The following is a 25,855-nucleotide window of genomic DNA, read 5'->3' as shown; positions in this document are numbered from 1 at the left end:
GTAACTAAAGAGGGGAGAGACAGAATTATATATACAGAGGGGCATAATTACTAACAACACACAGGTGGAACTGAAAACAGGTGGGAAAACACACAGTCAAAGCACAAAAGACACAGAAGAAAGGTGATTAACAAAATAAAGCAGTACGTGAAAAATCATGAGAAACACAAGAGGAGAGTCATTTCAAAATAAAACAAGAAATCATAGTCACTGGGACCGGCCATGACAGTCAGTCTGCAATGATACAGACATTATTTCATTCTGCACTCACCGAAAATCTTTTAATTTGAGAAAATGAAGAGCAAGAACAAACTCCCAATCACAACATTATCAATCCGCTCCGGCACTGGGATTTAAATATAGAGACAAGAAAAACAAGAGAAAGGACGGAAAAAAAAGTATAGTGCTGTCACCACAGCCTGCAGCGTGTCCCCAGAGTGTGTCAGGGGACATGTGAGGTGAGACCAGTTTCGATTTCCCTTCAGCTGTGACATGCAGTGAGGGGAGGAGAAGTATGCAGCACTCATTTGGTCAAAATCAATAATAATTCCTTCCATTTAAAAGCAAACATTTCAATATATTTTGTACTTGCTAGCATTTGTTTTGTTATGCCCCAATTTGTGAAAAAAGCTTTAAAGCCAGTCACACTGCACACTCCGAAGACAAGCCTTTTACCTGAGTCACAGCTGTGCTCTTTAATCTTGTGATATCACAAGTTTGTGTATTTATTTACTTCACAAGTAAATGTGGGTAGAATGAGAAGGAAAACTTGCTGTTTTACATATATTTTTCTGTTGACAGTTAAGCACCTATAAATGATCATGTTCTAATTCCTGATTCTGATTAAGGCATTAGAATTCTGAAGTCAAACAAGTTTCTATTTTCAAAGTATTTTACCTTTATCAAGAGAACAGTGAGAGAGAGACAGGAAACAGGGAGAGAGTAGGGGAATGTCATGCAGCAAAGGTACGGCCGGATCGGGAGTCAAACCAGGGTCCCCTGCTCAGGCCAGTAGAGCCCATGTGGTACACAGCCTAATCATTTGGCTATGGGGGCACCCTGTGTTTAACAGTTTATGTTGGTTGCTGCATCATCACTGGATTGACATTCTTGTGTCTGTGTCAAAATTCACAGCACCAACCTCCAGAGGTGGGGCAAAGTCATAAGTATATCTCTGTTCTTGGCTACAATGTTGCAAGTCAAGTCACAGGTCAACACATCAATATTCACTGAGCACTTTATGAAGGCGCCATACTAAAACTGGGTAGCTCTCAAAACAGCCTTAGTTCCTAAAATGGCATGGATTCCTCAACATGTTGAAAATATTCCTTTGAGATTCTGCTCCACGTTTGCAGCCTGTAGTTCATTCATGATCAAGTTCAAATTCGAGAGAGTTCTCCTTTGAAACAGTAACAAATTGTGTGGTCTTTCTGCAGAATCTATAAATCAATCTCTATTAACACATCTACTCTTATTTTTGTGCAATCCTCTCTTAAATACATATGCACTGAGGACAGAGATGATCCATGCAAACACTCACAAAAAAATCACTTGCTGGACACAGAACCTTAATGCAAGCCTGAACTTATTATTCTTTGTAAAGCCTAAAATGTTAGATGAAGTCGATAGAAGTGGTGTTTCCACATATGATTTGTACAGAGCAGTCCACAACATTAACATAATGCTAACATCATTCAGCTGCAGGCGCAGCTGTTGTTGACATTAATGGAGCAATCATTATAATCCACTAATCTAAAATACATTACTCTGAAATGAGCCATGCTGCATAATGAGTAATTTAACTCTTGGTACTTTGCGTATAACCGGATGCTAATACTTTTGTACTTCAAAATTTTGAAAGCAGGACTTTTCCTTAGAACAGAGTATTTCTAAACTGTGGTATTTCTACATTTACTACTTACTTACAAAATACCTGAGTACTTTCACAACTGGTACTGAATTTCAAATTGTAAGCCCCTACACTAATCTTTACTAAAAACTAATCACATTACTGTAAGACTTCAGTCAGTTATGTGTTACTGCAGAACACTGAAAAAAGGCAATATACTTAGCAGCTGTAGCAAATTGATTTACAATTAAAAAGCCCATTAAATTTTGTCAAATGAAACACAGAGAGGCTGTGGGAAGGAAGGAAGAGACAGAACAGCACAGAGAACAACAAAGAGATAATGAAGCAATAATGAAGGAAAGACAAATGAATACAAGACAGTGTGCACTGGTAAAAGACAGCAGAGGAGCACAGGAGTGAGGTTTGTGACTGAGAGGGAGAGAGAAATGACAGAAGACAATAGTCAAGGTAGAAAGACAGTGGGAATGGGAATCAATCAGCCCAGCTGTTTTTAGTGTGTAATACAAGGTGCTTAACATCAGGAAATAAAGCAATAAAGCAGGTCCGAATAAAAATGTCTGAAATGTTATTATGTTATTATGCTTCAGGGGACAGAATTCAAAACAAGAAGTGGCACCGTCAAGGACAACAAGTTTTGACTTAATAAATTATGCTTAAATGAATAAATATTAAGTCATTTGGTGTCTTGCCTCAGGACACTTCCACATGTGGACAGGAGGACCCACCCTCTCTGTTAGGATTCAGCAGTATGCCTCTCTCCCCTCTTGTGTCAGTGTGTTTCCCTTCCCTGTGTCTCCTGTTTGTCTCCCCTGTCTGTGTTTGTTTTCCAGGGCGTGGCCATCTGGTTATCTCCTCCTACCTGAGTTTCCCTCCACTCAATCAAGCACTCCTGACTTCAATCTGGTTCATTACCTCACCTGACTCCTGCTGCAGTATTTATACCCAGGTCCTTCACTTCAGTCTTCGTCAGATCGTCCGTTTGCCTGCATGGTATTCTAGCGCATGACTCCTAGCTTTTTAAAACCCTCTCCATTAGCTGGCTAACTTTGTCTCTCCTCCTAACCAGATACCAGTACCTCACCTTTGCTTGCCTGCCACGCCCTGGAGATCTGTTTTTGAGGTTTTGACTCCCAGCTGAGTCCACATTTTGTTGGAAGCCTGCCTGCCTGCCCCTTTGTCAAGTGTTTCTGTTTTTCTGCAATAAATCTTTCTTTATCATTCCAAGTTCTGCATTTCGGCTCCTTTTCCATTTGTGAATCGTAACACTCTCTTGCCCACAGCTGTTAGGGTGGCATCTGCATCTGCTGAAGCCTCACCAAGGCTTCACAACACAACAACTACAAAAACAACTAAAATGACTCTGTACATCATAAGAATTTGATAAACTTGGTTCAGTAAAATTTGTTCACAAGTGCATTATTAGTAATTATTACTATCATTATTTTCAGGCCAGTCATGTGAGTTTGAAAGAGACAGAAAATGGGGAAACATGACCAATGAGGTTTGTCATTTCAACTGGTTGAAAATGAGAAGCTGCAACCTGAATGTTTTGTACACTGCTGTTTGCTAATGAGAGAGAGAAGAGATGAAGGATCCAGCAACAGCTTTGTTAGCACCCAGAGATGTTTCTAATTCATACTCTCATATGCAGCAAAATGTTTGCACTGTGGAGCCCAGCTGTCTAATAAGAGAGCAGCTTTGCAATAGGGTGGGGATGGGGGACAAAGGCCAGCTTTGAATGTTATAGAAAGATGTTACGGCTTTAATGTGTGACAGTAATTTTCTCCTATAAAGTCTTAAGACAAGTCTTAAAAATAAAAAACTGAATTCATAGTGTCTTAGTGAATACACTGGTATAAGGTTGTAAAAACAGCTACAAATATACTAAAGTGAATGAATTCAGAAAAATATTTGTAAACAGTAGGGATAGACCGATTATCAGCCAGGCCGTTTATTGGTGCCGATATTCTGCATTTTGACGCATCTGATTGGTTACACACAGAGCCACGGCATCGGTAACAGCCAATCAGCAGTGAAAGCTGTGCATGCACAGTGCTAACACACATGGCAGAGAGGAGAAAAAGTTTTGCCAGGTAAAGAAGCTCCGGACAGCAGATATATGTTTCTTTATTTACTGGAGAAAACTTTAGGGAGCTATTTTATTGTTTAAGTTTTCATTTAACTTTATAAGGCATGCTGCTGAGCCTGGGAGCTCCCTGCACTTTTTGTTAGAATTTCAAAAAAAAAGATGTTTATTGTCTAAGATAAAAAAAAAACCTTTAACATGTTGCAAATCTGAAAAGCTGTTTAATAAAAATGTGCTTAAAGGCATTTAAACAAAGTTAAGTGTTGGCGTCAATATTTTCACTTTCACTGCAAATTAATATCGGCTCCAAATATCGGTTATCGGCCTCCTCGACTACTAATAATTGGTATTGGTACCGGCCCTGAAAAAAACATATCGGTCTATCTTTAGTAAACACACATGAATACATTATGAACCAATGAAATTTCTTATTGGAATTTAAAGACAAGACAATGAAGAGCCTCCTACATTTCACAATATTATTGGAAAAAAGTTGGCTGACTGCAACAGCCTGCTTCCCTGTTTCACTGATTGCTTTTACAGAATGAATCAGTTGGAACCTTCACTACTGAACACTGGCAGCTGCCTAGTGTCATTCACTGGTTAGATGCCTTCATCTAGTGCATCTTGATAGTAGTTTTTGACGCACACAAAAGAATCTCCCTCCTCATCAGCGCTGTGCCTGCCATTTTCCAGACAGTGAAGCAAGCTGCACAAACAAGTGTAACCTATTCATATCAGATTAGACACATCTTTTCCCAGCATGACAATCAGCTTTGAGAACAGATCGATCTACTACTGCAGCACCTCTGGGAATGCTGCCTCCCCTCCCCACTGTCCCTGCAAGAATCATTAAAGTTTGATCTGATCTTATCTTACCATACCTGCCTTATTAACCTTTAGGCAGCCACCTCTGCTGCACTGTCCTAATGCTTTCAGAATAAAGGCAGTATATGATTCCTTTAGCTGCTATTTTTGGCCTGCTCGTCTCATAGAAGCAAGGTCAGCACTAAGAGCTACCATAATAATGATTCTGAGAGATCATCTGGGAAGTGTAAAACACATGTCCCATAGCTATTTTGTCCTATGTGGTTGTTCACAATTTGCTGCACTTCACTGACTAATCACTAATGTCTTGTTTACAGAAGCATCATATGACATACATTATCATAACACCACACACAAATATAAGTTTAATATGTCAAAGCAGGACCATAATCACCTAATCTGATAGAAACCCTGTGGACCCACTACCTGCGGGGATAGGCATCGGGGTCGGGTGCTTTGCCAGCCAGGTGGCAGGCAAAGGCAACTGGGGGGAACTGCTAACCCGGACTGGGGATGTTGTTAAGCGGTGAAAAGAACACTTTGAAGAACTCCTGAACCCGACCACTATGTCTTCCGTGGAGGAGGAAGAGCCTGAAGACTCAGGGGAAGCCTCGGCCATATCTTTGGCAGAGGTCGCTATCTCCCCTTCCACAACATAATGTGCACGTGGTCACTCAGTAATGGGCCCATAGGCACAGGGAAAATGCACAAACTATACAAAGAAAAGCTGACAACGGAACTTTAGTGCGGGGGCAACCCGCAGCTCTTTATCCCCTGTACAGCAGCTCCCTGTAGCTTTGCAATGCAACTACAAAGACACACATGGGGCGGCTGTGAGGTAGAGCAGTCGCCCTCCAATCAGAAGGTTGGTGGTTCGATTCCTCCAGTCTGCATGCCGAAGTATCCTTGGGCAAGATACTGAACTGAAGTTGCCTCCGATGTTTGTCATTGGTGTGCTAGAAAGCACTATTGTATAGAAGTGCTGTGTGAATGGGGTGAATGTGATCTGTAGTGTGAAGCGCTTTGAGTGGTTGAAAAGACTAGAAAAGCGCTATATAAGTACAGTCCATTTACAACATGACCAGAAATGCACAATGACAAAAATGACAGCATTATTTGTGAGCATTCTGTGTTTCTTTCAATTTTCAATTTCTTTCCTATGTAGAAGGGGTGGGGGCTTATGCTGTTTGTGCCTAAAGGTCCATTGTGTTATAATACTGGAATGGGACTGTCATGATGAAGAGGGAGGTAAACAGGAAGGTAATTACACTATGTTCCAACTCCCACCTTGAGTCGTGAGCTTTTGGTAGTGACTGAAAGATAGTTACCATCTTCTTTATTGATTATTATCCACTGTAAAACCTGTGAGGAGTTTTTCATATCCACAGCACGGCAGCCGCATTCCACTGACTAGTGCTTCACTTCTGCTTCACACTACACATCATGACGTATGGGCAGACTGCTAACAAAACTGGCACAGGGAGAAGATGGGTTAAGAGAGCAAATGAAAAAGGCAAAAGAGGGAGAAATAGATGGCACAGAAAGAATGCACGGGAAGGATACAGATAATGAGGTAGAAAAGGAAGAATGAGATGTGAACACTCAGTGCTCCGGGCAGAAAACCACAGAGGGAGAAAGAGAGGACACAGAGCAATTAAATGACAAGAGTAGTGTGAGAAAGATGCAGAAAAATAAGACAGGGACAAAAACAAAACACTAGAGCAGTTAGTGTTCAAAACAAAACATAACTATTTTCCCAAAGAGAGAGAGAGAGAGAGAGTAAAACAGAAAGAGGGAAATGTAAAACCCAAATTTGGTCCAGTTCTTTTGGTTACCAGCATGAACCGACTGAAAATGACTTCATTTGATTTTTTTGAAAATTATTTCCAAATAACTGTGAATAGACTATTACCATGTTAATGCTCTTATGTTGCCCTGTATTTGTAGCACACCTTATGGCCACTCATCAGCGCTAAGAAACCACAAAACAAAAATGAGCAAATGAACAGCTGATCCAAAGCCTGGGCTGGGAGATGACACACAGTATGAGGAGATACAGGGGGATTCAAAAAGTAGAGTGGTGGCCTCACAAGACCTCAGCTGGAAAATAATCTGCATTGACTCTGCCGTCCAACCTTTTTATATCAAAGACCTGCTTGTTGAACACAAAGCACAAGAATCCAACAAAGATCCGGTCCGAGTGGCGGATAAGCAGAACGGCTCTATGAAAAACAAGGATCCCGGCTACAGTCAGTCATGTTGCCTCATTTATTCATTTATCCAGTTTCTCAGTCCTTCAGGTTTCAGGCAGGGACTCAAAAAAACAGTGTCAGAAACAAGTAGTCTGTTTTCACCCTGACAGTAACATTACCACCAATTACTAATTAACACTAAACACAAAACCACAGCTGATGGTAATGTCACTGGCCCCACTGTCTGAGAACCAAGAATGTTTGCAAATGTGCCAGTCCCCCTAACAAATGTTGAGATATTTCACTAATGAAACCTTTCAACAAAGTCATTAGGACCTTGACATTATCTCCTTGAAATTTCATGGCAAAGGGAAAAGTCAAGGGGTCACCTGACTCCCCAAAATCAGACCGTCCTAAAAAAACGAGCCCATAGGTCCTCTGCACAAGCAGCTCATTACAACTCAGTCATGTTTTACAGTTTGGAGAACTCTAGCAGCCATAGTAATGACAGGGGCAAAGGAGGAAGTTAGGTCTGCTTAGGTTAGGTCCAGTAGCACTGTTGGCGTAAGGGTGCTATTTCAGGAGATGGTCCTTTATCAGAGGGTGCAGACACAGGCTATATGGTTGTTTAGTTTGGAGGACTTGTTGCAACATCATCAGGATTCATCTTTTGGACAAAATGAATGTCTGTACAAACAAAGAAACTTCACTTTGGCGATATCCTAAGTGTTTCAGCGGTTCAAACTGGAATGGGAATTTTGTCAGTACCTTCATAGAGCTTAACAGCCTCATTCATTCGGCTGTGCAAGGAGTGATAGTGGAAGAGACCATTATTTGAAGTGAGCTGTTGAACAGAACCTGACTCAAATTGATTTGTGTTTGTTTCCATAATATGAGTCATGCAAGGTTGAATTCTACCGCCTACATCATCTGAATGTGACTTGTATTCAGTCAAATTAGTATTTGCCATGTTGTCTATGGAGCTCTAGCTACAGGCTGAAATGTACACACACAAAGGATGGTGGAGATGTTCAATCTGTGAACAAGAGGTCATACAAAAAGTACTGTACATCCTGAGGTAATTTAGCAACATACTTAGTCTGAACTTTAACTTACATGATCTGCTAATACAAGTCTGCCAGCTTCTAATATAAATATATGTGTTTTAATGACCCTGTTAATAATAGTAGACTGATCTGCTGTATTCAGCCTTGGTTTAAGGTAGCAATATCATTAGCTTACTTGTCATTATCAATATCTTTACTTAAAGCGTTGGTTTTATTCCAGAGAATGTATCACATTGCACATTACATTTATCACTTACTTCTATGTGGTGGTATCCAGGTTTTTCTGAACTACTTACCACTTGAGGGAAGTGACAAAATGTTTTTTGTAATTTGACATCAGTGGAATTTATATTGTACACTGTGGCCAGAGATACAAATACAACAGTTGTCAATGAGAACTGCCTTCTACTATTAGAAATTCATAAACTAATAGTTATCAAAATGAAAAGGCCTAGCACCGACTTTCAAAGTCTTTACACAATTTGACAGTCACATTGGTAATCACTGAGTTGATACAAATCAGAGGCGGCTTTAAAAAAATCCATTTTTTCAGGAATTTCTCATTGAATGTGTAAATGTATACACACGTGTAGACATATGAACAATGTATGAAGTTTAAACAACAACAAGTACTAATTCTGGTGGAAATTTCTAGCCAGAAAAATCTATATTTGAGATTTGCTAGTTAAAAATCCTGCTTATACAGTGCAAAGCTAGAATTGTGACTTTTGTGATGGATGTAATAATACATCAATGGAATGACAATACACACACATATATACACACACACTCACCCCCAGCTTGCGGCTGCGCATGCGCACATAGCCCTGCTTGACAATGTCGTTGAAGTTGGAGGCCATCTTCGGAGGGCGCGTAACCAGCTGGCTGTCACCGTGGAGACCATCCAGATGTTTCTTTCCTCCCTCAACCAGCCCTTCTGCTATTCCTTCCAACTTCTCTGTGGCTTCCTTTCTTTCACTTTAAATCCTGTCTGTCTTTTTAAGGACTTTGTGTTGTTTTCCTCCCTTCAAGTCTTCCTGTTTCTATCTATCACAAATATCATCTTTCATAGAGCTCCCCACATCTCCCTGCTTCCTTTTACTGACTCTTCAGTTTCTCTTTGTTCTCCTGTGCTGGATTTGTTTGTCTCCTCCTTTGCCTCTCACTCCTCTTGAGTTTATCCGTTAGTGTCGTCCTCGTTTCACTCTTCATCAGATGGGTCTTGCATCATGTCATTGTTTGACATCTCTAAGAAATGGACAGACAAAGAGAAAAAGCAATAGAGGCAGAAATGTGTGCATATGTATGTGTGTGTTGTGTGTGTGTGTGTATGTATATATATATATATATATATAGAGAGAGAGAGAGAGAGAGAGAGAAAGAGAGAGAGAGAGTGAAGAGCACAACATTATTGTCCATTATTCATATTGGTGACAGCCACTGAGGGCAAGGATGCAGGATGGCTGCTCGTGTGACATATTATTGTGCTGTACAATATAGTGTACTGTATGTCTTGTTGTATTTGTCTTTGTTTATGTCTGCGTGGGAATAAATCTGTGTAAATGGGCGCATGTGTGAACTTGTGTATATGTGTTCAGTATGTGTTGTGTCATGATATGAGGCTTTAATGCTCTACAGAGGAAATCAGAGGAGGGAGCATCTATTAGGAGGTGTGAGCTTTAACCAATTCTCTGATCAGTCTGATTACCTATCATGCCAAGTTATGTATTCCCTGAATCCCCCTAGGATTTCTTATGTTGCGTGTTGCAATGCTGCTGGAGACAGAAGGTTACAGAGCACCCATGTGCAAACATGGGTCTGCTGTTGGTGTTCTCTACATTTGTCCTCATTTAATAAAGCTACAGTAATCTGCTCTTTTATGTTAACAATCAAATGTCTATGTGCAATGTGAGATGTTACTCATAAACTCTGCAGTTTTCTTTTGCTTTATGCAGCCTTTTTTCCTTTTTTAAATACATGCTGTACTCTTAGCCTGACTCCAGATCTCTGAATTATCATCCACATCTCTGATTTGTTCAGTGAGTCAGAAAAGTCTGTTATTGTGCCAACTGACAGTTATTTCCTTCAGCTGGGGAAACAATCACCTACTGAGAGATTCATAGACAGGATTAAGATGTGGATGTCTTCTTACATACGTAGCTTTAAAGGTTTTTTTCATGGAAATTGAGGGTTGGTGGATGTAGTGTTTTGTTAGCTGTACAGACTGTGAAGCCCTTTGAGGCAAATCTGTTATCTGTGATATTGAGCTATATATATGAAACTGACTAGATTTCACAACATCCATGAAAAGCAATGACAGAAAAATCACAGGTTGTTGTAAGCTGGTAGAAATAACACATACTTGGACAAACTTTAAACACAATGCTGAGATCTTTTAAGTTCATAAAGTAAATATGTTAGCAAACACTTGCTTATTTGCACTTTAAGCAGTTATGGGGCAACATTACCATTCATTAGGAGTCATGCTTGAGTCTATCTGATGGATGTGGACCAATATTCCCTCTCTTTTAACTCTGTCTCTATCAACTCATGAAGGAAATTTGTGGCTCTTTAGCTGCTAAAAGATCCATTTTGTTCACCAGCAAGTCTCTAACTGTGTCTATCAGCTGTTTGAGGCTGAACAGGTGGTGGAAAGTGAGTTCACAGTTAATATAAAATATTATAGCTGCTTTTCTTTGATCGAAAAACTTTAACTACACCAAGGCCAAGCAACATCCACTGCAGTGTGTAGTGAAAACAATGTTGATGGGAGAGATCATCATTCCTTGTTTGGGATAAAACAGAATGGCCTACTCTTGTCCCCTCTCACTCCCAGACAGAAACTGGTTAACGTGAACACGATGTTGAATTCAGTCTGATCAACAGGTAACTGTGCACTACCTGTTCAGCACCAAACAGCAAACACAGTTACTGAAGAATGTATCTGGCAACCAGCACATGAAAGCTACAACTGCTAAAAATACAGCCAACATTGTTATCATAACTAGAGAAATTATCTACTTATAACTTAATATTTTCTCAAATCTGACTTAAAGAAATGACATCCAGAGAAAATATTCTGCTTTGAATAAGAATTTATGATATGTCTGATATGACCTTTCCACAACAAAAAGTTCTAGACATGTTTCCTCTCTCTCCCTTAAGGGCAAAAAATCCTGAATTTATAAATATGCAAACATTTTTGATTTCAAAATTGCTGAGCACACAGTGTCTCTTACTTTGCTGGAGCATATGTACCCTGGAAGTTTCCAAGTTCACACTTGTGTAAGTTGCTTATTGGATCATCATTGCCTCCTAACTAGTAGCTTACAGATGTTAAGGTGAGATTTACAGTGAGCCCAGAGAAACTTTCTTCCATCAGCAGAGGATGGTGAAAACAAATAAACTCTGCACACACATCATTCTGCACTGTGAAGCTCAAACAACATAATTTTAACTGCAGGGCAGCTTTAATATAATACTCACAGGAGCATTATCCTGCTGGGGGAGGCCCCTGATGTTGGGATTGCTGTTGCCATTGGGTGTGTGTGCTTGGTATAAAACAATGTTTAGGTGGGTGGTACATGTCAAAGTAACATCCAGATGAATGAAGGACCCATGGTTCCTCAGCAGAACATTGTATTGTAACAAGATGATGAATGTTATTCACTTCAGTTGTCAGTGGTTTTAATGTTATGACTGATTGGTGTAGTTATAGGATGCTGTAATGAATCCTCCTTTCCCCACTGACCACATATAAACCAGCATGGACAGAAACAATGATTACAGTATTTATTTTTCAATGTAATGGAAGGTGAGTAATGTATTCAGATTCATGGAAAAAATCTGAATGCATCCTTTAATAGTAATAATAATAATGCTTCATTAGTCTCACTTTCAGGTTAGTCATCTTGAGTAACATTGATCAATTCTATGATGAACAGAATGAATCAAAATGCAAATGTAAAACACCACATCACCCTCTGTTCTTTCAAAGGCTGTAGTAGTGTGTCCTTTAAAAAATCTTATGGAGGACAGTAAGAGAGACTACAAATTATATCACCTGCTTTCAGACAGGGTGGTCTCAAAACCAAGTTTAGCACATATTCCAAGTCCAAATAACCATGTCCAAGTCACATCTAACTGGAATCTGATGCAGGAGAGAGCTGATATCACAGTCTGCTAGTGTAGACAAATACACTGGTTGAGCCTGAGGATGGACTAGTTAAAGTACAAAGAGGCATAGGGATGAAAAGACACTGTGTCTGACCTAGAGCTGGAATAAACCATGTGTGAAGTACAGCATGAGCACACACACGCATTTCCCCTCCAGAGAGCAAGGACACTTGCAGTCTTCAGTGAGTCACTTGCGGTGATGAAACTGATATACAAAGGGTGATGTGACTTATACAACCATTTATGCTTCCTGTTTATGCAGATGCACATGTGCAATCTAATGTGTTTGTGTGTGTTTGTGTGTGTGTAGGTGTGTGTGTGTGCGCACGCATCTGTGTGTGGGAGTGTGTGGGGCAGACATTTCCCATAAGACTCAGTGGTAAATCTCCCTGACAACAGTGGAACAGAGACATTAAACTTTAACAAGGGCATCATTAATACACGCACAGGTGCATGCGCGCGCGCGCACACACACACACACACACACACACACACACACACACACAGCTGGCTGGCAAAAAAGGATATGGGGGAGGGTTATCATTTTGGCATTGCTGGTTTAGCTAAGTGGCTCGGGCACAAAAGATTATTAAACACAAACACACAGAATGAAACTAAATGAAAGAGCACTCAATCATGCAAATACACATGCAGAGATGTCAATGACTGGAACACATAATGTGTAAATGAGTAAATACAACAATAATCTGTGTTTGTCACCTTCCTTATTGAAGCAGAGTACCTCTAGGGCTATTAGGAAAATACTGTATTTGGTTGAAACACCTATAAAAATACTGTGTTCAGGATACCCTCTGTGCCTCATGAATTATAACGTGAATAAGTCATTACCACAATCGTTTGTGGACATTAGTGTGCTTGCCATAAATAATTAAGCACATTGCTAGGAAGAGAAGAATCCTCTGGTCTGCCCTACTCTTCACTAAGTACCACTTTAGGCAAGGGATAAAGGATTTTGTGATATGTAACCAATTCATCAGTGATTTATCTGACCAATACACAACTGGGATTTAAAGCTACTCTTTATATAATATTTTCATTAGCAGTGGAACAAATAACTGTGCATAACTGAAGCTCTAGTCTGGACCATTTTAATGTGTCTATAGAGCTTATGAAATTAGATTACTGCATTCCATACTATTTTTAAGTACTCTTTCAGATCATATGTCCCGTACAGAACTCAACAATCCACTGACTATGCTATCATAACTCAGGTTTGATGATATGCGATTAAGTCCAGTGAAATGAAACCAATGAGCTTCAGTATTAGCCTATAAGAGCCATAATACCTAAGCTTAGATAAGCACCATCATGACTAGTAGAAGCAGGTGTAATATATTTAGTGTACTACCCCCTACTACTTATTCTGCTTGGTACATTTGACTACCTTAATACCTGAAAAATACGGAAGCCTGTGGTTGTCAATATCAAAAAGAAATCATTAGAGCAAATTGTATTTTTTGTTTCCTTTATTTAACCAGGATAACCACCCAGTATTAATGTTACTCTACAGGGAGTTCAGGGTACATTAAACTATTAAATTAACTGGGCAAAAACAATAAAACAAAATTAGACTGTATATCCTGTATCTACTCTGCCATTTCTACATTACTGTCTACTGTGAATCCTTGCCAACACTCTGCACACTGCACATTTGCACTTGAGCGTGTTAAAAAATCTCATTTAGTATGCTTTACAACTGTGACCAATATAAACTTTTTTTTCTAAATTTTAATACTTAAATTAGATATATCAAAATGAATTGAATTTCTGCACTTTATACTTTCCACAGTTTTTCTAATTCTTATTTTACTTTACTGTTTTACTTTATTTTTATTTTATTTTTTATTCTTTATTGCACACAAGCCCTTTTAGTACAGTCTCAAGAGTAAGCCATCCTAAACACATGCCCTTGAATCTGTTTTCATTTTAACTTCAATTTCACAGTCACATTTGAATTTTGACACTTTGACAAAATTTGGCATCACAAACAAAACCTGAACTGAAAACACTGGCATTGAAATATTTGTATGGAAAAAGTTGTATTAGCATCAAAACAAGTTTCAGTGAAAAATACAACACATCAAAAAATTACAGTTTTACAATGTTATTTTCTTATTCAATTGTAATATCTTTTGCATTAATGATGTTTTTCGATGTCAGTCTGCATATTTTTTTTATCTTGTATGTCTTCTTTCTGAGACAGTCTTTTTCACAATGTCTTTTTCCGATGTCGCAGATTTTCAGTTTCAACTATTTTGCCATGGAATGGAGGGGCTTGAGGGGATGGGCAAGGGGCGTGTGATTTACATATAGACACAAGGACACACACGCACAGTGAAGGAGAGAGAGAGAGAGAGAGAAAGAGAGACATGGCACACCTGAATATATAGTGTATGGACGTGCCACAACTACAGCGCACACGCATTGCAGGTAGTGTGTACTGGGCAAGCAACTCTCCTCCATGCCAGAAATGTGACTGAAAGACAACATTTAAAAAATTTAAATAAAAAAGCTGTCATTGAAAGTAGATAGACATGACAAAAAAAATCTGTTATTCATCATTGAAAAACACATAATTTATGCAAAAAATATCAAAATAGATTATAAGATTGTAAAACAAATGTCTTGATGGCTATGTTTTACTTTTGTGAACCTTTTTTCAGTGCCAATACAACTTTCTCCAATACAAGTAAATCAGTGCCAATGTTTCCTTTTGTTTTAAGTGTCAATTTGTTAACATCATTCTTATATGTGTGTGTGTGTGTGTGTATACTCCATATATATATATATACACACACACACACACACACACACACACACACACACACACATATATATATATATATATACACACATAGTCATCTGCTTGAATTTGTATTCAGTTGCTGAAAACACAAACACACTGAGAGAGAGAGGAGAGAGAGAGAAGGCAGCTTGTCAAAATTAGATGTAAATCAAAACAAGGGCACAACATCGATTCACTGATGCACACTCATTGTGTTTGTGTGTGTGTGAGGACACCAATCAATAGTGTTCACAGTCTATTCCCTGAGAAGCCAGCACACCTTACAAAAACACAGCTAAAACTCTTCTCAGTCACACCAAAGAAATTGTTAAATGTATATAGGAGCTTCAATGGAGTAGGATGTGAGTTCGGAAGCTCCTGCCGATTTCAATTATAATTGTTATTCTATTGCGCTTTTAGGTTACTTTTTTCGTCCTGTCTTACGCCGCAGTATTTTTTTGTTGGAAAGTTTTACTTTGGACTGCGTAAAATGTCTCGCAATACTCGCAATACGATCCATAAACCACGACCTCACCCTCAAGTAGGCCGCCGACTCCTACAGGTGTCGCCTCGTATGTGACTGTTTACATATGCATATATGTATATTAAAAAAAGGATAACTGTATCCCTGTAATTGGAAACATTTTACTGTATTTTTCAATAAAATATTTTAGAAAAAAAAAAGTATATACATATATATATATATATATATATATATATATATATCAATGTCAAATGTACTGTGATGCACTGATATAATGAGTGTGAAAAAAGAGGAAGCAGCCTGTGCCAAAAGTAACACTCAATTTTAGGACTTCTTACAAGTGCATTCAGTGAGATTTTAGTGGCTCTGGACATGAAAGTAATATAATATCAGCCAAACTCTTCTGTTATCTCAATGGCTGAGACTTAAGTCTTTCTTAACTGCCTTTGTTCTGCATATTTCCTCGAAATGGTCTATTTACATTCTACAGTAGAAGAAGATAAGCTAGCAAGGCCACCAAAAAGCAGCCTACTGACACCCTCACCTCTATCACCACATCATAATGCAGGTGACAGAGGTCAAAAGTCTCCCTTGAACATATGAACAAGGCAAGTGTTTTTGTGGAGGGACAGCCTTGACAGGTGGAAAGTGTTTCAGACTTAATAATTACACTTGGCTTTATTTTGTTTATTGCTATTATTATTATTTATTATTTATTATATATTATCTATCTCTCAGTAGCACTCTTGTGTCTGTCGCCTTTGGACAGAGCCACCCACTGCCAGTCTTTATGCTGAACTAAGCTAATTGCCTCTTGGCTTCATGTTTAATGTACAGACACGAGTGTGGTCTTGTGTCAGTCCAAAGCCCCAAAGCCCCAAGCTATTGGTTTCTACTGAAGACATTAATCTTCAGGTGACAAATATTTTGTTTCATTTTTCAAAAAGGTGCTTCAGTAAGTATTTATTACCATCTGCCACAGTTTCTTTTGAATTCTGCCACAGGGGGGTGCCAAAGCTGGAAGTTGTATGTACGAGGGGGCTTCAAAAAGTTTGTGGAAAAAGTACATAGCTAAAAATCATATGCAGAGATTTTGATCTCAGTGCATCTGTACGATCTCATACTAAAGTGTCATAACATGTTCTAACATGAACCCTTAAATGTACGTTGCAACGCAAAAATAAACATCAGAACTGAAACCGTTTTTTCAAACTGTCCTTTTTCCAAGAACTTTTTGAAGACCCCTCATATAAATGTATACATAGGGCCTTTAAATTTGGTATTAATAGAAGTTAATGAAGCAAGTTTTGGTTAATAATTCTCCATTTATTTTTTTATTTTTTCATTGTGAGAGAATAGCAACTTACTGATTAATATTATTTTGTAACAACATTATTTTATTTATCTGAAGAATATTACCCATAATTCTCCATTGATAACAATACATAAGGCAATAGTGTATAAGAAGTGTCTGTGTGTTTTTATGAGTCTGCTGTTTGTGTATGAACCTGCAACTAAGCCTGTTGACAGGTAATCATGTACACTCCCCTCCAAAAGTACTGAAACAGTCAATTCCTTTATTTTTGCTCTAGACTGAAAACATTTGGTTTTGACATCAGAAGATGAATATGAGACAAGAGATCAACATTTCAGCTTTTATTTCCAGGTATTTACACCTGGATCTGATACACAACTTAGAAGATAGCACATTTTATTTGAACCATTTTGTTGTTATTATTGGGACCTGTGACTGACAGATGTTTTTTGTTGCCCAGGTGTGTCCTATTACATTGATTATTCAAACAATAAATAGCACTGAATGTCTACTCTCAGTTTCAGATTTGGGTTTTGCCCATGCAGGCTGCATTTACAGTTAGAGGTGTAACCAGAAAATATCATTATTTGTAACAGATCACCAAATCTTTAGGTGAGCAAAAGTATAGGAACAGATAGACTTAAATAGATTAAAGTGGATAACACTTGCAAATCATTTGCTTGCAATAACTGCATCAAACCTGTGACCCACTGACATCACCAAACTTTTGCATTCTTCTCTTTCAGTTGTTGTTTGTTTTGGGGGGTTAGTCCCTTTAGTCTCCTCTTTAGCAGGCTCTATAGGGTTTAAGTCTGGAGATTGACTTGGCCAGTCTAAAACCTTCCACTTCTTGCCCCTGATGAACACCTTTGTTGTTTTGGCTGTGTGTTTTGGGTCATTATCTTGGTGCATGATGAAGAATTTCCGATCAGTTTGATTGCATCTTTCTTTAAATTGACAGACAAAATGTTTCTGTAGACTTCTGAGTTCATTTTGCTGCTGCCATCATGTGTTACATCATCAATGAAGATTAATGAGCTTGTCCCAGAAGAAGCCATGCAAGCCCAAGCCATAACATTACCTCCACTCTGTTTCCCAGATGAGTATGTTTGGGATACTCCAAACTTTAGCCTTTCCATCACTTTGGTAAAGGTTCATCTTTGTCTCATCAGTCCATAAAACTTTGTCCCAAAATTTCTGAGGCTTGTCTCTGTACTTTTGGCAAAGTCCAGTCTGGCCATCCTACTTTCCTTGCTAATGAGTGGTTTGCATCTTCTGGTGTAGCCTGTGTACTTTTGTTCATGAAATCTTGTGTGAACAGTAGATTGTGATACCCTCACTCCTGCCCTCTGGAGGTTGTTGCTGATGTCAACAGTTGTTTTAGGATTTTTCTTTAAAACTCTCACAATGTTTTTGTCATCAACTGTTGATGTTTTCCTTGGTCTACTCGCTTGACTTCTATTACTTAGTACACCAGTGGTTTCTTTCTTCTTCAGGACATTCCAAATGGTTGTACTGGCTATGGCTAATGTTTGTACAATGGCTCTAATTGATTTTCCATCTTCTCTCAGCTTCACAGTTACATGTTTTTCACCCACAGACAGCTCTCTGGTTTTCATGTTGGTTACACCTCTAACTGTAAATGCAGCCTGCATGGGCAAAACCCAAATCTGAAACTGAGAGTAGACATTCAGTGCTATTTATTGTTTGAATAATCAATGTAATAGGACACACCTGGGCAACAAAAAACATCTGTCAGTCACAGGTCCCAATAATAACAACAAAATGGTTCAAATAAAATGTGCTATCTTCTAAGCTGTGTATCAGATCCAGGTGTAAATACCTGGAAATAAAAGCTGAAATGTTGATCTCTTGTCTCATATTCATCTTCTGATGTCAAAACCAAATGTTTTCAGTCTAGAGCAAAAAAAAGGAATTGACTGTTCCAATACTTTTGGAAGGGAGTGTATGTGTGTGTATGTGTGAGTGTTTACGCATGGTGTGACCTTTCTCCTCTCCTTTTCAGTTTGACACATTTGAGCATCAAAAATCATATCTGGTCACGATCTCTGTTAGACACATGCTCACACAACTAATAAGATTACTGCCACACACACATATCACAGCAAGCCATGAGGACACACACAAACACACACACACACACACACACACACACACACACACACACAAAGCCACCTGTCTCTCCAGACTCTCGCTAGCAGAGACGTGGCTCATGAAATCAGTCAGGCAATCAGGCCCCATTCCTCCATCCCTTCCTTTTACCAACTCATTTATTTTATTTTTCCATCCCTTGCTCTTTTCTTTCTATTCTTACTCATCCAATATTTTTTGAGAAAACCTGTGTATTTTTGTATCAGTCAACCCATTAATCTAAAACCTGGATAAATCCACACATGCTCAGGAGTCAATATCCAGATACTGACAAGGAAACCCACAGGTTTTTTAACTAGTGGTTTTTAACCCTGTTCGTAATTTAGGTTTTTTAAATACTATAAAATAAAAGAAAAAAATGCAGTTCTTTCAGCAATTAAAAAGAACCAGTAACAGTATGAGTCAGACTGATAAGGGTATGGATAAGATCATACCCATCCCAACAGCTAGTTAGTGGTCTCACCCTGAGCAGATCACAGTTCAAGTCTCTTTACTATCAGTCTTGATTAATCAGTGTTATTATTTTTTAATGTGCATGGTGGGATCACTCACAAAAAGAAGATTATTTCCATTCCTCTTTGTTTAAATTAACTTTTTAAATATGTTGGATGCTATGCTACAAGCAAAAGTGTCAGCCCCAGACGTGTGTCTGTTAGAGCCTTAATAAATTCATAAGTTAAAACCAGCAGGACAACAGGACCTAAAAGCACTCACATACTGTACAAACACAGTTGGCACTGTCTACTGGTGGGAGGCTGGTGAAGGATCACATCCATCACTTGTGAACAGGGTTGCTTTTGCTGGTAGGAAATCCTGAATTATTCAGGGGGCCCAGAGCGGGATGGGCGACCACAGAGAATCTAAGGAAATGTAACTGGCGCCACAATGCAGCACCTCACTGTCACGAGAAATGATGTGGACTTTGTTGTGATGGCAAAAAAGAATGACCAAGCGTTACAGTCAAGGCTTTTTGAGTTTGATGTTAAAATCTGAGTTAGCCAGCATATGCTGGCTATTAGCTGGTGTCATGTGTTGTTGTCTGGCAATTAGTTGTGTGATGTATAAAATATGTTGACAATTGAAAGGATAACTCTCCTATTTTTGAACCTGGGGTTTATTATTCTATGTAAATAATTGATAAAGACACATGTACTTCTGAACAAGAACACTGTACCCAGCAATCACTACCAGACTCCACTGAAATGAATTGAATTTTACAGAGCTGAACACAGCAGATGATCCAATAGCATACCATAACACAAACAAACTGACCAGTCGAGGCAGCAGTGTTTCAGCAGCTACAGTGTTCTGCCCAGTGAAACGACTTACGTAATACTGTTAAATAATCATAATAACAATCTGAGCATGAGTCAGTCAGTGACTAAACCAACCCCTTTAGTAGATGTACTTTAATGTGAATGTGTGCAGTGTTTACACTGCTGCAGCTATTCACGGTGTCCAGGTTCACTGTTTTTGATCAATGCTGTACCGATTCCAAAGATTTTTGTCCCTAGCAATTATTTACTCAAAACCATGTGTTAATAACAGAGTTATCCCTTTTTACATACAAACTTACATAATGCAAAAGTTTGGTTTTGCCTCCTCTGCTTCATTCATGAGAGTTTGGTCACATGACTTAGCTTGACTTGCATATTAACATTTAGCACGACATCCCTCATCTGGAAACAGCCACAGCTTCACAGTCTGAATTACAGATGGGAATTTTAATTACTTTTTGAAGTCAATTAATCAAGCCAATTTAAGTTGATTAGTCATGACATCATAATTAAAATGTGCCCTCCACCCAAACCAAAATAATAATATGTTGTCATGTCAAGTTATGCACTGTAGCACACAGATGTGCTAACTTTACCTCCCAACCTCCACTCATCAACAGCGCACCTCAGATTATATTTTGTAGCAGTGGCCCACTGCGGCAAAATTATTGACACTAATATTATAAAATTGCAAAATACCAAGTTGAGCTTAGAAGGAGAGAAAAAGAGAGAAAATGGTAGAATGAACCAGCTATCATTAAGTTAGGTTTATATATTATATTTTCATTCTCATCCTTGGATTAGTACACAGAGCAGTTAATATTTCAATGATATATATATATATATATATATATAGAGAGAGAGAGAGAGAGAGAGAGAGATAGATAGATAGATACATAGATAGATAGATAGATAGATAGATAATAGTATAGTATAGCATATATTGAATCCTGGACTGAAGCTTTCAAAAATTATATCGCAAATCAAGTCACAATATCTGTCAGAAAAATTGCAATTACATTTTTTCCCAAAATTGTTCAGCCCTAAGACCATTACCCCTGACTAATCGACTATCGCTTATTCATGTGCATCCCTAGTCTGAATATGACAGCAACAAAAACTGTTGCTTTCTCCTGCCTACATAATACCAAAAAATATACCCTAAAACTGCAACACAAACTCACTCACTACAATATGACAAATTTCTTAAAATTTTTCTTAAAATTTCTTTAAACAGTGTGGTGGTGACTGCTTAACACATTATCCAGTCAGGACTCGCTGTAGATGCTGAGATTATTCAGCACTACAGAGCTGTATACTCAAGGTAGTGGACAATTTTTTTCTGATAATAAGAATGATGAGAGCAGTAAGTGTCAACAAAAGCGAGGGAAACTGCGTGGTGAGTGAGTGGGGTGATTAACTGTGGCTTTGTCGCTAGGAGCTACTTTAGAGTGATCTTGTTTTCTCCTAAGTGCTGTTTGTCTCAAGAAAGTTCCAAGTCTCTGAAGAGAGATGTTTGTTGTGCACTGGGATGAATGGAACCCAGTTTCCGTAAGAAACCATGGCTGGATTAACCTGCTCCAGGGGCTACTGGAGCAGGTTAATCTTGCTTGAACAATTTTCACTGCCATTTTGTGCTGTTTTGTTGTATGGCTGCAGTAATGTGTCTGCACTACATTTGATTCTTATTTATGTATTTTCTGTATGGTTAGGAGGGTTATGATTTAGTTGTTTTGACCCTTAAGGAATGTACAGTGATCAGCCATAACATTAAACTCACCTGCCTAATATTGTGCAGGTACCTCTTTTGCCACCAAAACACAGCTGACCCGTTGGGGCATAGACACAGAACCTCTGAGGGTGTCCTGTGGTGTCTGGCACAGGGACATTGGCAGTGGATCCTGTGGGTTGCAGGATGGATCTTGCTCGTTCTGGATCATCCCACAAATGCTCATTCAGATTGGAATCTGTGGAGAATTGAGGCCAGGTCAACACCTTAGGCTCCTCATGTTCTTTGAGCCATTTATGAGCAGTTTTTGAGGTGTGGTGGGACTCTGTGTGCAGCTATCATTGGGGATTGTGCTTGGTCTGCAACAAGTCAGAGCCTTGAGATAACTTCTGTTGTGATTTGCTGTTACATAAATAAAACGGGATTGACTTGACTTGCTGCGTGTCAAAGTAACATCTCAGGACCCATGGTTTCCCAGCAGAACATTGTATTGTGATAATATGATCAATGTTATCCACCTCCACATGAAAGTATAGTTACTGTGTTGATACCAAAATGACTAACATGATTGGAATATAGCATAGCACATGATGTGTGTAGGTGAATTGGCCCAGTGCTGTTGTGCTCCCAAGTTCCAGGTTTGTCCAGAGCCTCCTGAGTAGTTTGACATTTTGAGAAATACATTGTTTCCACTATTGCTGTGAAAGTTAAATGCACCTGGTTAGCTTCGCTTAGCATACAGACTGGAAATGAAGGAAGCTAGCCTGACTCTGTCCAATTGCAATAAAACCTTCTTTTCCTGGCAACAGCTCCCAGCCAGGAAAAATGGTCCAGAACATAACTTCCAATTAACTTTGGATCCTCTCATTTAATTCAGCACCAGAAAGCCAATAAGCATATTTACCAAAATGAGAGAGAAATGGTAAGGAAGCAATAATGAAAAAAATAACCTTAGAATACCAAAAGTGGGAGAGTTGGGGATGAAACAGAGCGTATCAAAATTTCAGACGTTCATCCATTTCTTTATCTCTATCTCTCTCTCTCTCTCTCTCTCACACACACACACACACACACACACACATGCACACACCCTCATGCCTCTTCCCAGTCTGCCCCAAGGCTAACACTTGGGAAAGCGTCAGTCTGTCTGCTCATAACTATCTGTCACAGATAACGGGATAAACACACACACACACACACACAGAGAGAGAGAGAGAGAGAGAGAGAGAGAGAAACCTGCACTCACACACAAAAATGTCCTTGGACAACTGGCCAATAGACAGACAAGACAGTCAGTCTCCAGCCCCATATCTGATCACTGTGAATGAATGCATACACTACAAACACACATACACACACATACTACTCACAGCCATAAACACTCATGGTTATCTTACAAGAGGCATTTGAATTGTCGGGCACACTTTTTCATATCACAGTTCCAAGAAAACCTTGCCTCACACCTTCACAGTGCACTCTGGAGTCATGAAATATTTTGATAGGCAGAAAGAATGAAATAGCAACATAGAGCAATTTGACAAAACACAGAAAAAACATATTCCCTTAATCTGAAAGCAACATGGAGAAAACTGAAGAAATTGACCAACAAAGTACAAGATGTGATTTGGTTAACACGACCTTGAATGAAAATAGGTAGGTCACCATATTAACAGTAGAGTTACGAGTTACTGCCAGGCTGCTGACAGCGTTGTTAGCTGCTATTAAGTCTCCATAACACCAGTAGTTTGTTTCCACTTGCTGTGCATGCTCTCATGATGGGCATGCAGCTCTCAGCAGGCAAGCAGAACTCTGCGAACACCTGACACCAGAATGAGCAAACAAAAATGAGTGCACTTCCTGATGACACAAATTGTTTTGACAGAGCGATGGCCAATGGGAAAAGTCCAACAGCTGGCCAGCCAATGGTGTAACTCTATCATTCACTTAGTGAGTCAGTCAGATACATTCATGTTAATAGTGCTGGCCCAACTGCTGCACTCCAGCCAAAAATGGGGGGTGGGGGGGTGGTATTAACTCACTGAGTGAGACTACATGAGGCCCGTTTTCATGCAGCCCAGAATAACAACAAATGACAACAAAGTGCCAATTATGTTCATTTAGCAGCTTGTCATGACATTGCTTGTTCTCAAACAGGCAGAGCAGCCAACCAGAGAGAAGTGTCAATACAAATTGGGTGCTACAGTATAATGTTGGTAAAACACTATGCTTGGGCGTGTGCCTACACAAAAAGCATTACATGATGCTGCTGCACTGATGCCAGTATATGGCTTGAAGCTGACACAAGCTTTCTAAGTTAACGAAGAGCACAGTGATTGACAGTGTGCTCTGGAGAAGACTAAACAAATCAAACAACACATTCAAATACTGCTTGGGAACTATCATCAGAGATGATATGAGGGAGAACACAAAACACTTAGTGTCCTAGAATAGTCCACAACACCAAAGATAGCGGTTGTATAACACACAGTCCACCATTCCCCAGCAGCGGCCAATAGATGAGCTGATGGTCTCACATCATGCTCTGGACTGAGCTGTTAAAGAGGTTGGTGTTGTGAAACCTTAAACATGCACAGCAGAAGTCTAACCTGTGGAATAAAGGCAATCTGAAAACTATTTTGGGGCAGTCACCAAATTTCTAGGCATTTTAATCAGATCTGAATGGTGATTCTATGTAGTTTTCATGTCTTGGCGACCACTGAAAGCAAAGTTGTGCCCTGTATAGTAAGTATATCCTTACAGAGCATCTGACATACTCTTAAGGCCTATCCACACAAAAAGTGTTTTTAGCAAGGTTTTGGTTATCTGTTGCCTTTCTGTCTCATAGAACAGCAAGGCTGCGTTTTCATTAAATGCATCAATCTACACTGACGCCGAAACATGAAGTGAGACACACATCATGGCAGAATGTCCCACTTTTATGCTGAGTCTTCAATTCAAGCACATTTGAGGTAAAAAGAGTTAGAGGTGGACAGACAATTGAAGAGTCATCTGTGTGTCTGTGCATGTGTGCACCCATGTTTAGAATGTCCATCATCAAGAAATGTCAGATAGGGAAGAGGACACAGCAGAACAACTAGCATCCTCCAGAGCACACCGCCACCTAAATCCTCCTGGTTAAAGTCATAAGGTGTTTAATGACACTGACTCTGCAACCAAGGAGAACAGTTGCCAGCAGGTTAGTACTGAGCTACTGCTGATGTGGAGGTAGATGTAAAATGTGGGGTGTTTTAAAGTTTGTAATGGAAACTAAACTTTTTTATTTAAGTTTTTTAAGGAAAAATAAACAAAAAAGCTGAAAAAAGATAAATCAAACCATGTTGAACCAGAGCTGAATCAATATTAAATTGCAGCATAACTGAACTGTATAAAATTAGCTTTGAATGGATTTGTAACATCATATCACTGCAAATGTACAGTGGCTTCAGAAACTATTCAGACCCCTTTACTTTTAGCATACTGTGTAGATTTAGATTTTTCTCTCCAAAAACTGAAGTGGTCTGAATACTTTCTGAGGCCACTGTATCTGTCTTTATCTTGCATTGAATTATGAACCACAAATGTAAACATGTATCCTGTCAGCTCATTAAAGATACAAGCACACCACTGAGACTGCCACTAATAATTAGTTTTGATTAACTGGTTAATCTGTTGGTAATTTTTAAGATGAATCCATCTATTATTATGTCTATAAAACGTCAGAGGAGAAAAAATGCCCAGCATATCTTTGCATTTGAGAAGCTGGAACCAGCTATTGTTTGGCCTTTTTATCCTGACAAATAATGTAGACCATCACAACTATGTCAAACCACAGAACTTCAATAATGCAGCTGCA

At 39.1% G+C, this 25,855-nt stretch overlaps 1 protein-coding gene across 2 annotated transcripts in view; it reads right to left on the bottom strand.

Moving 5' to 3' along the window:
• Positions 1-25,855, bottom strand: part of dok4 (docking protein 4) — a 58,920-nt gene that overhangs the window by 20,465 nt on the left and 12,600 nt on the right. Inside the window, exons 2-3 of one of the 2 annotated variants that reach the window (XM_018672105.2) lie at positions 22,054-22,240; positions 8,838-9,291 (exon numbers count right to left, since the gene is read on the bottom strand). In XM_018672105.2, the coding sequence (XP_018527621.1) occupies positions 8,838-8,903 (66 nt within the window). In that variant the 5' untranslated portion in view covers positions 8,904-9,291; positions 22,054-22,240. The remainder of the gene's footprint in view (positions 1-8,837; positions 9,292-22,053; positions 22,241-25,855) is intronic. The other variant, XM_018672104.2, reaches the window with a different exon arrangement.

The sequence above is a fragment of the Lates calcarifer genome, unplaced genomic scaffold (assembly GCF_001640805.2).
Source record: "Lates calcarifer isolate ASB-BC8 unplaced genomic scaffold, TLL_Latcal_v3 _unitig_950_quiver_259, whole genome shotgun sequence".
NCBI classification, from domain to species: domain Eukaryota; kingdom Metazoa; phylum Chordata; class Actinopteri; family Centropomidae; genus Lates; species Lates calcarifer.
Note: the sequence above shows the minus strand (reverse complement) of the source record. Positions and strands in the feature narration are given on the sequence as shown.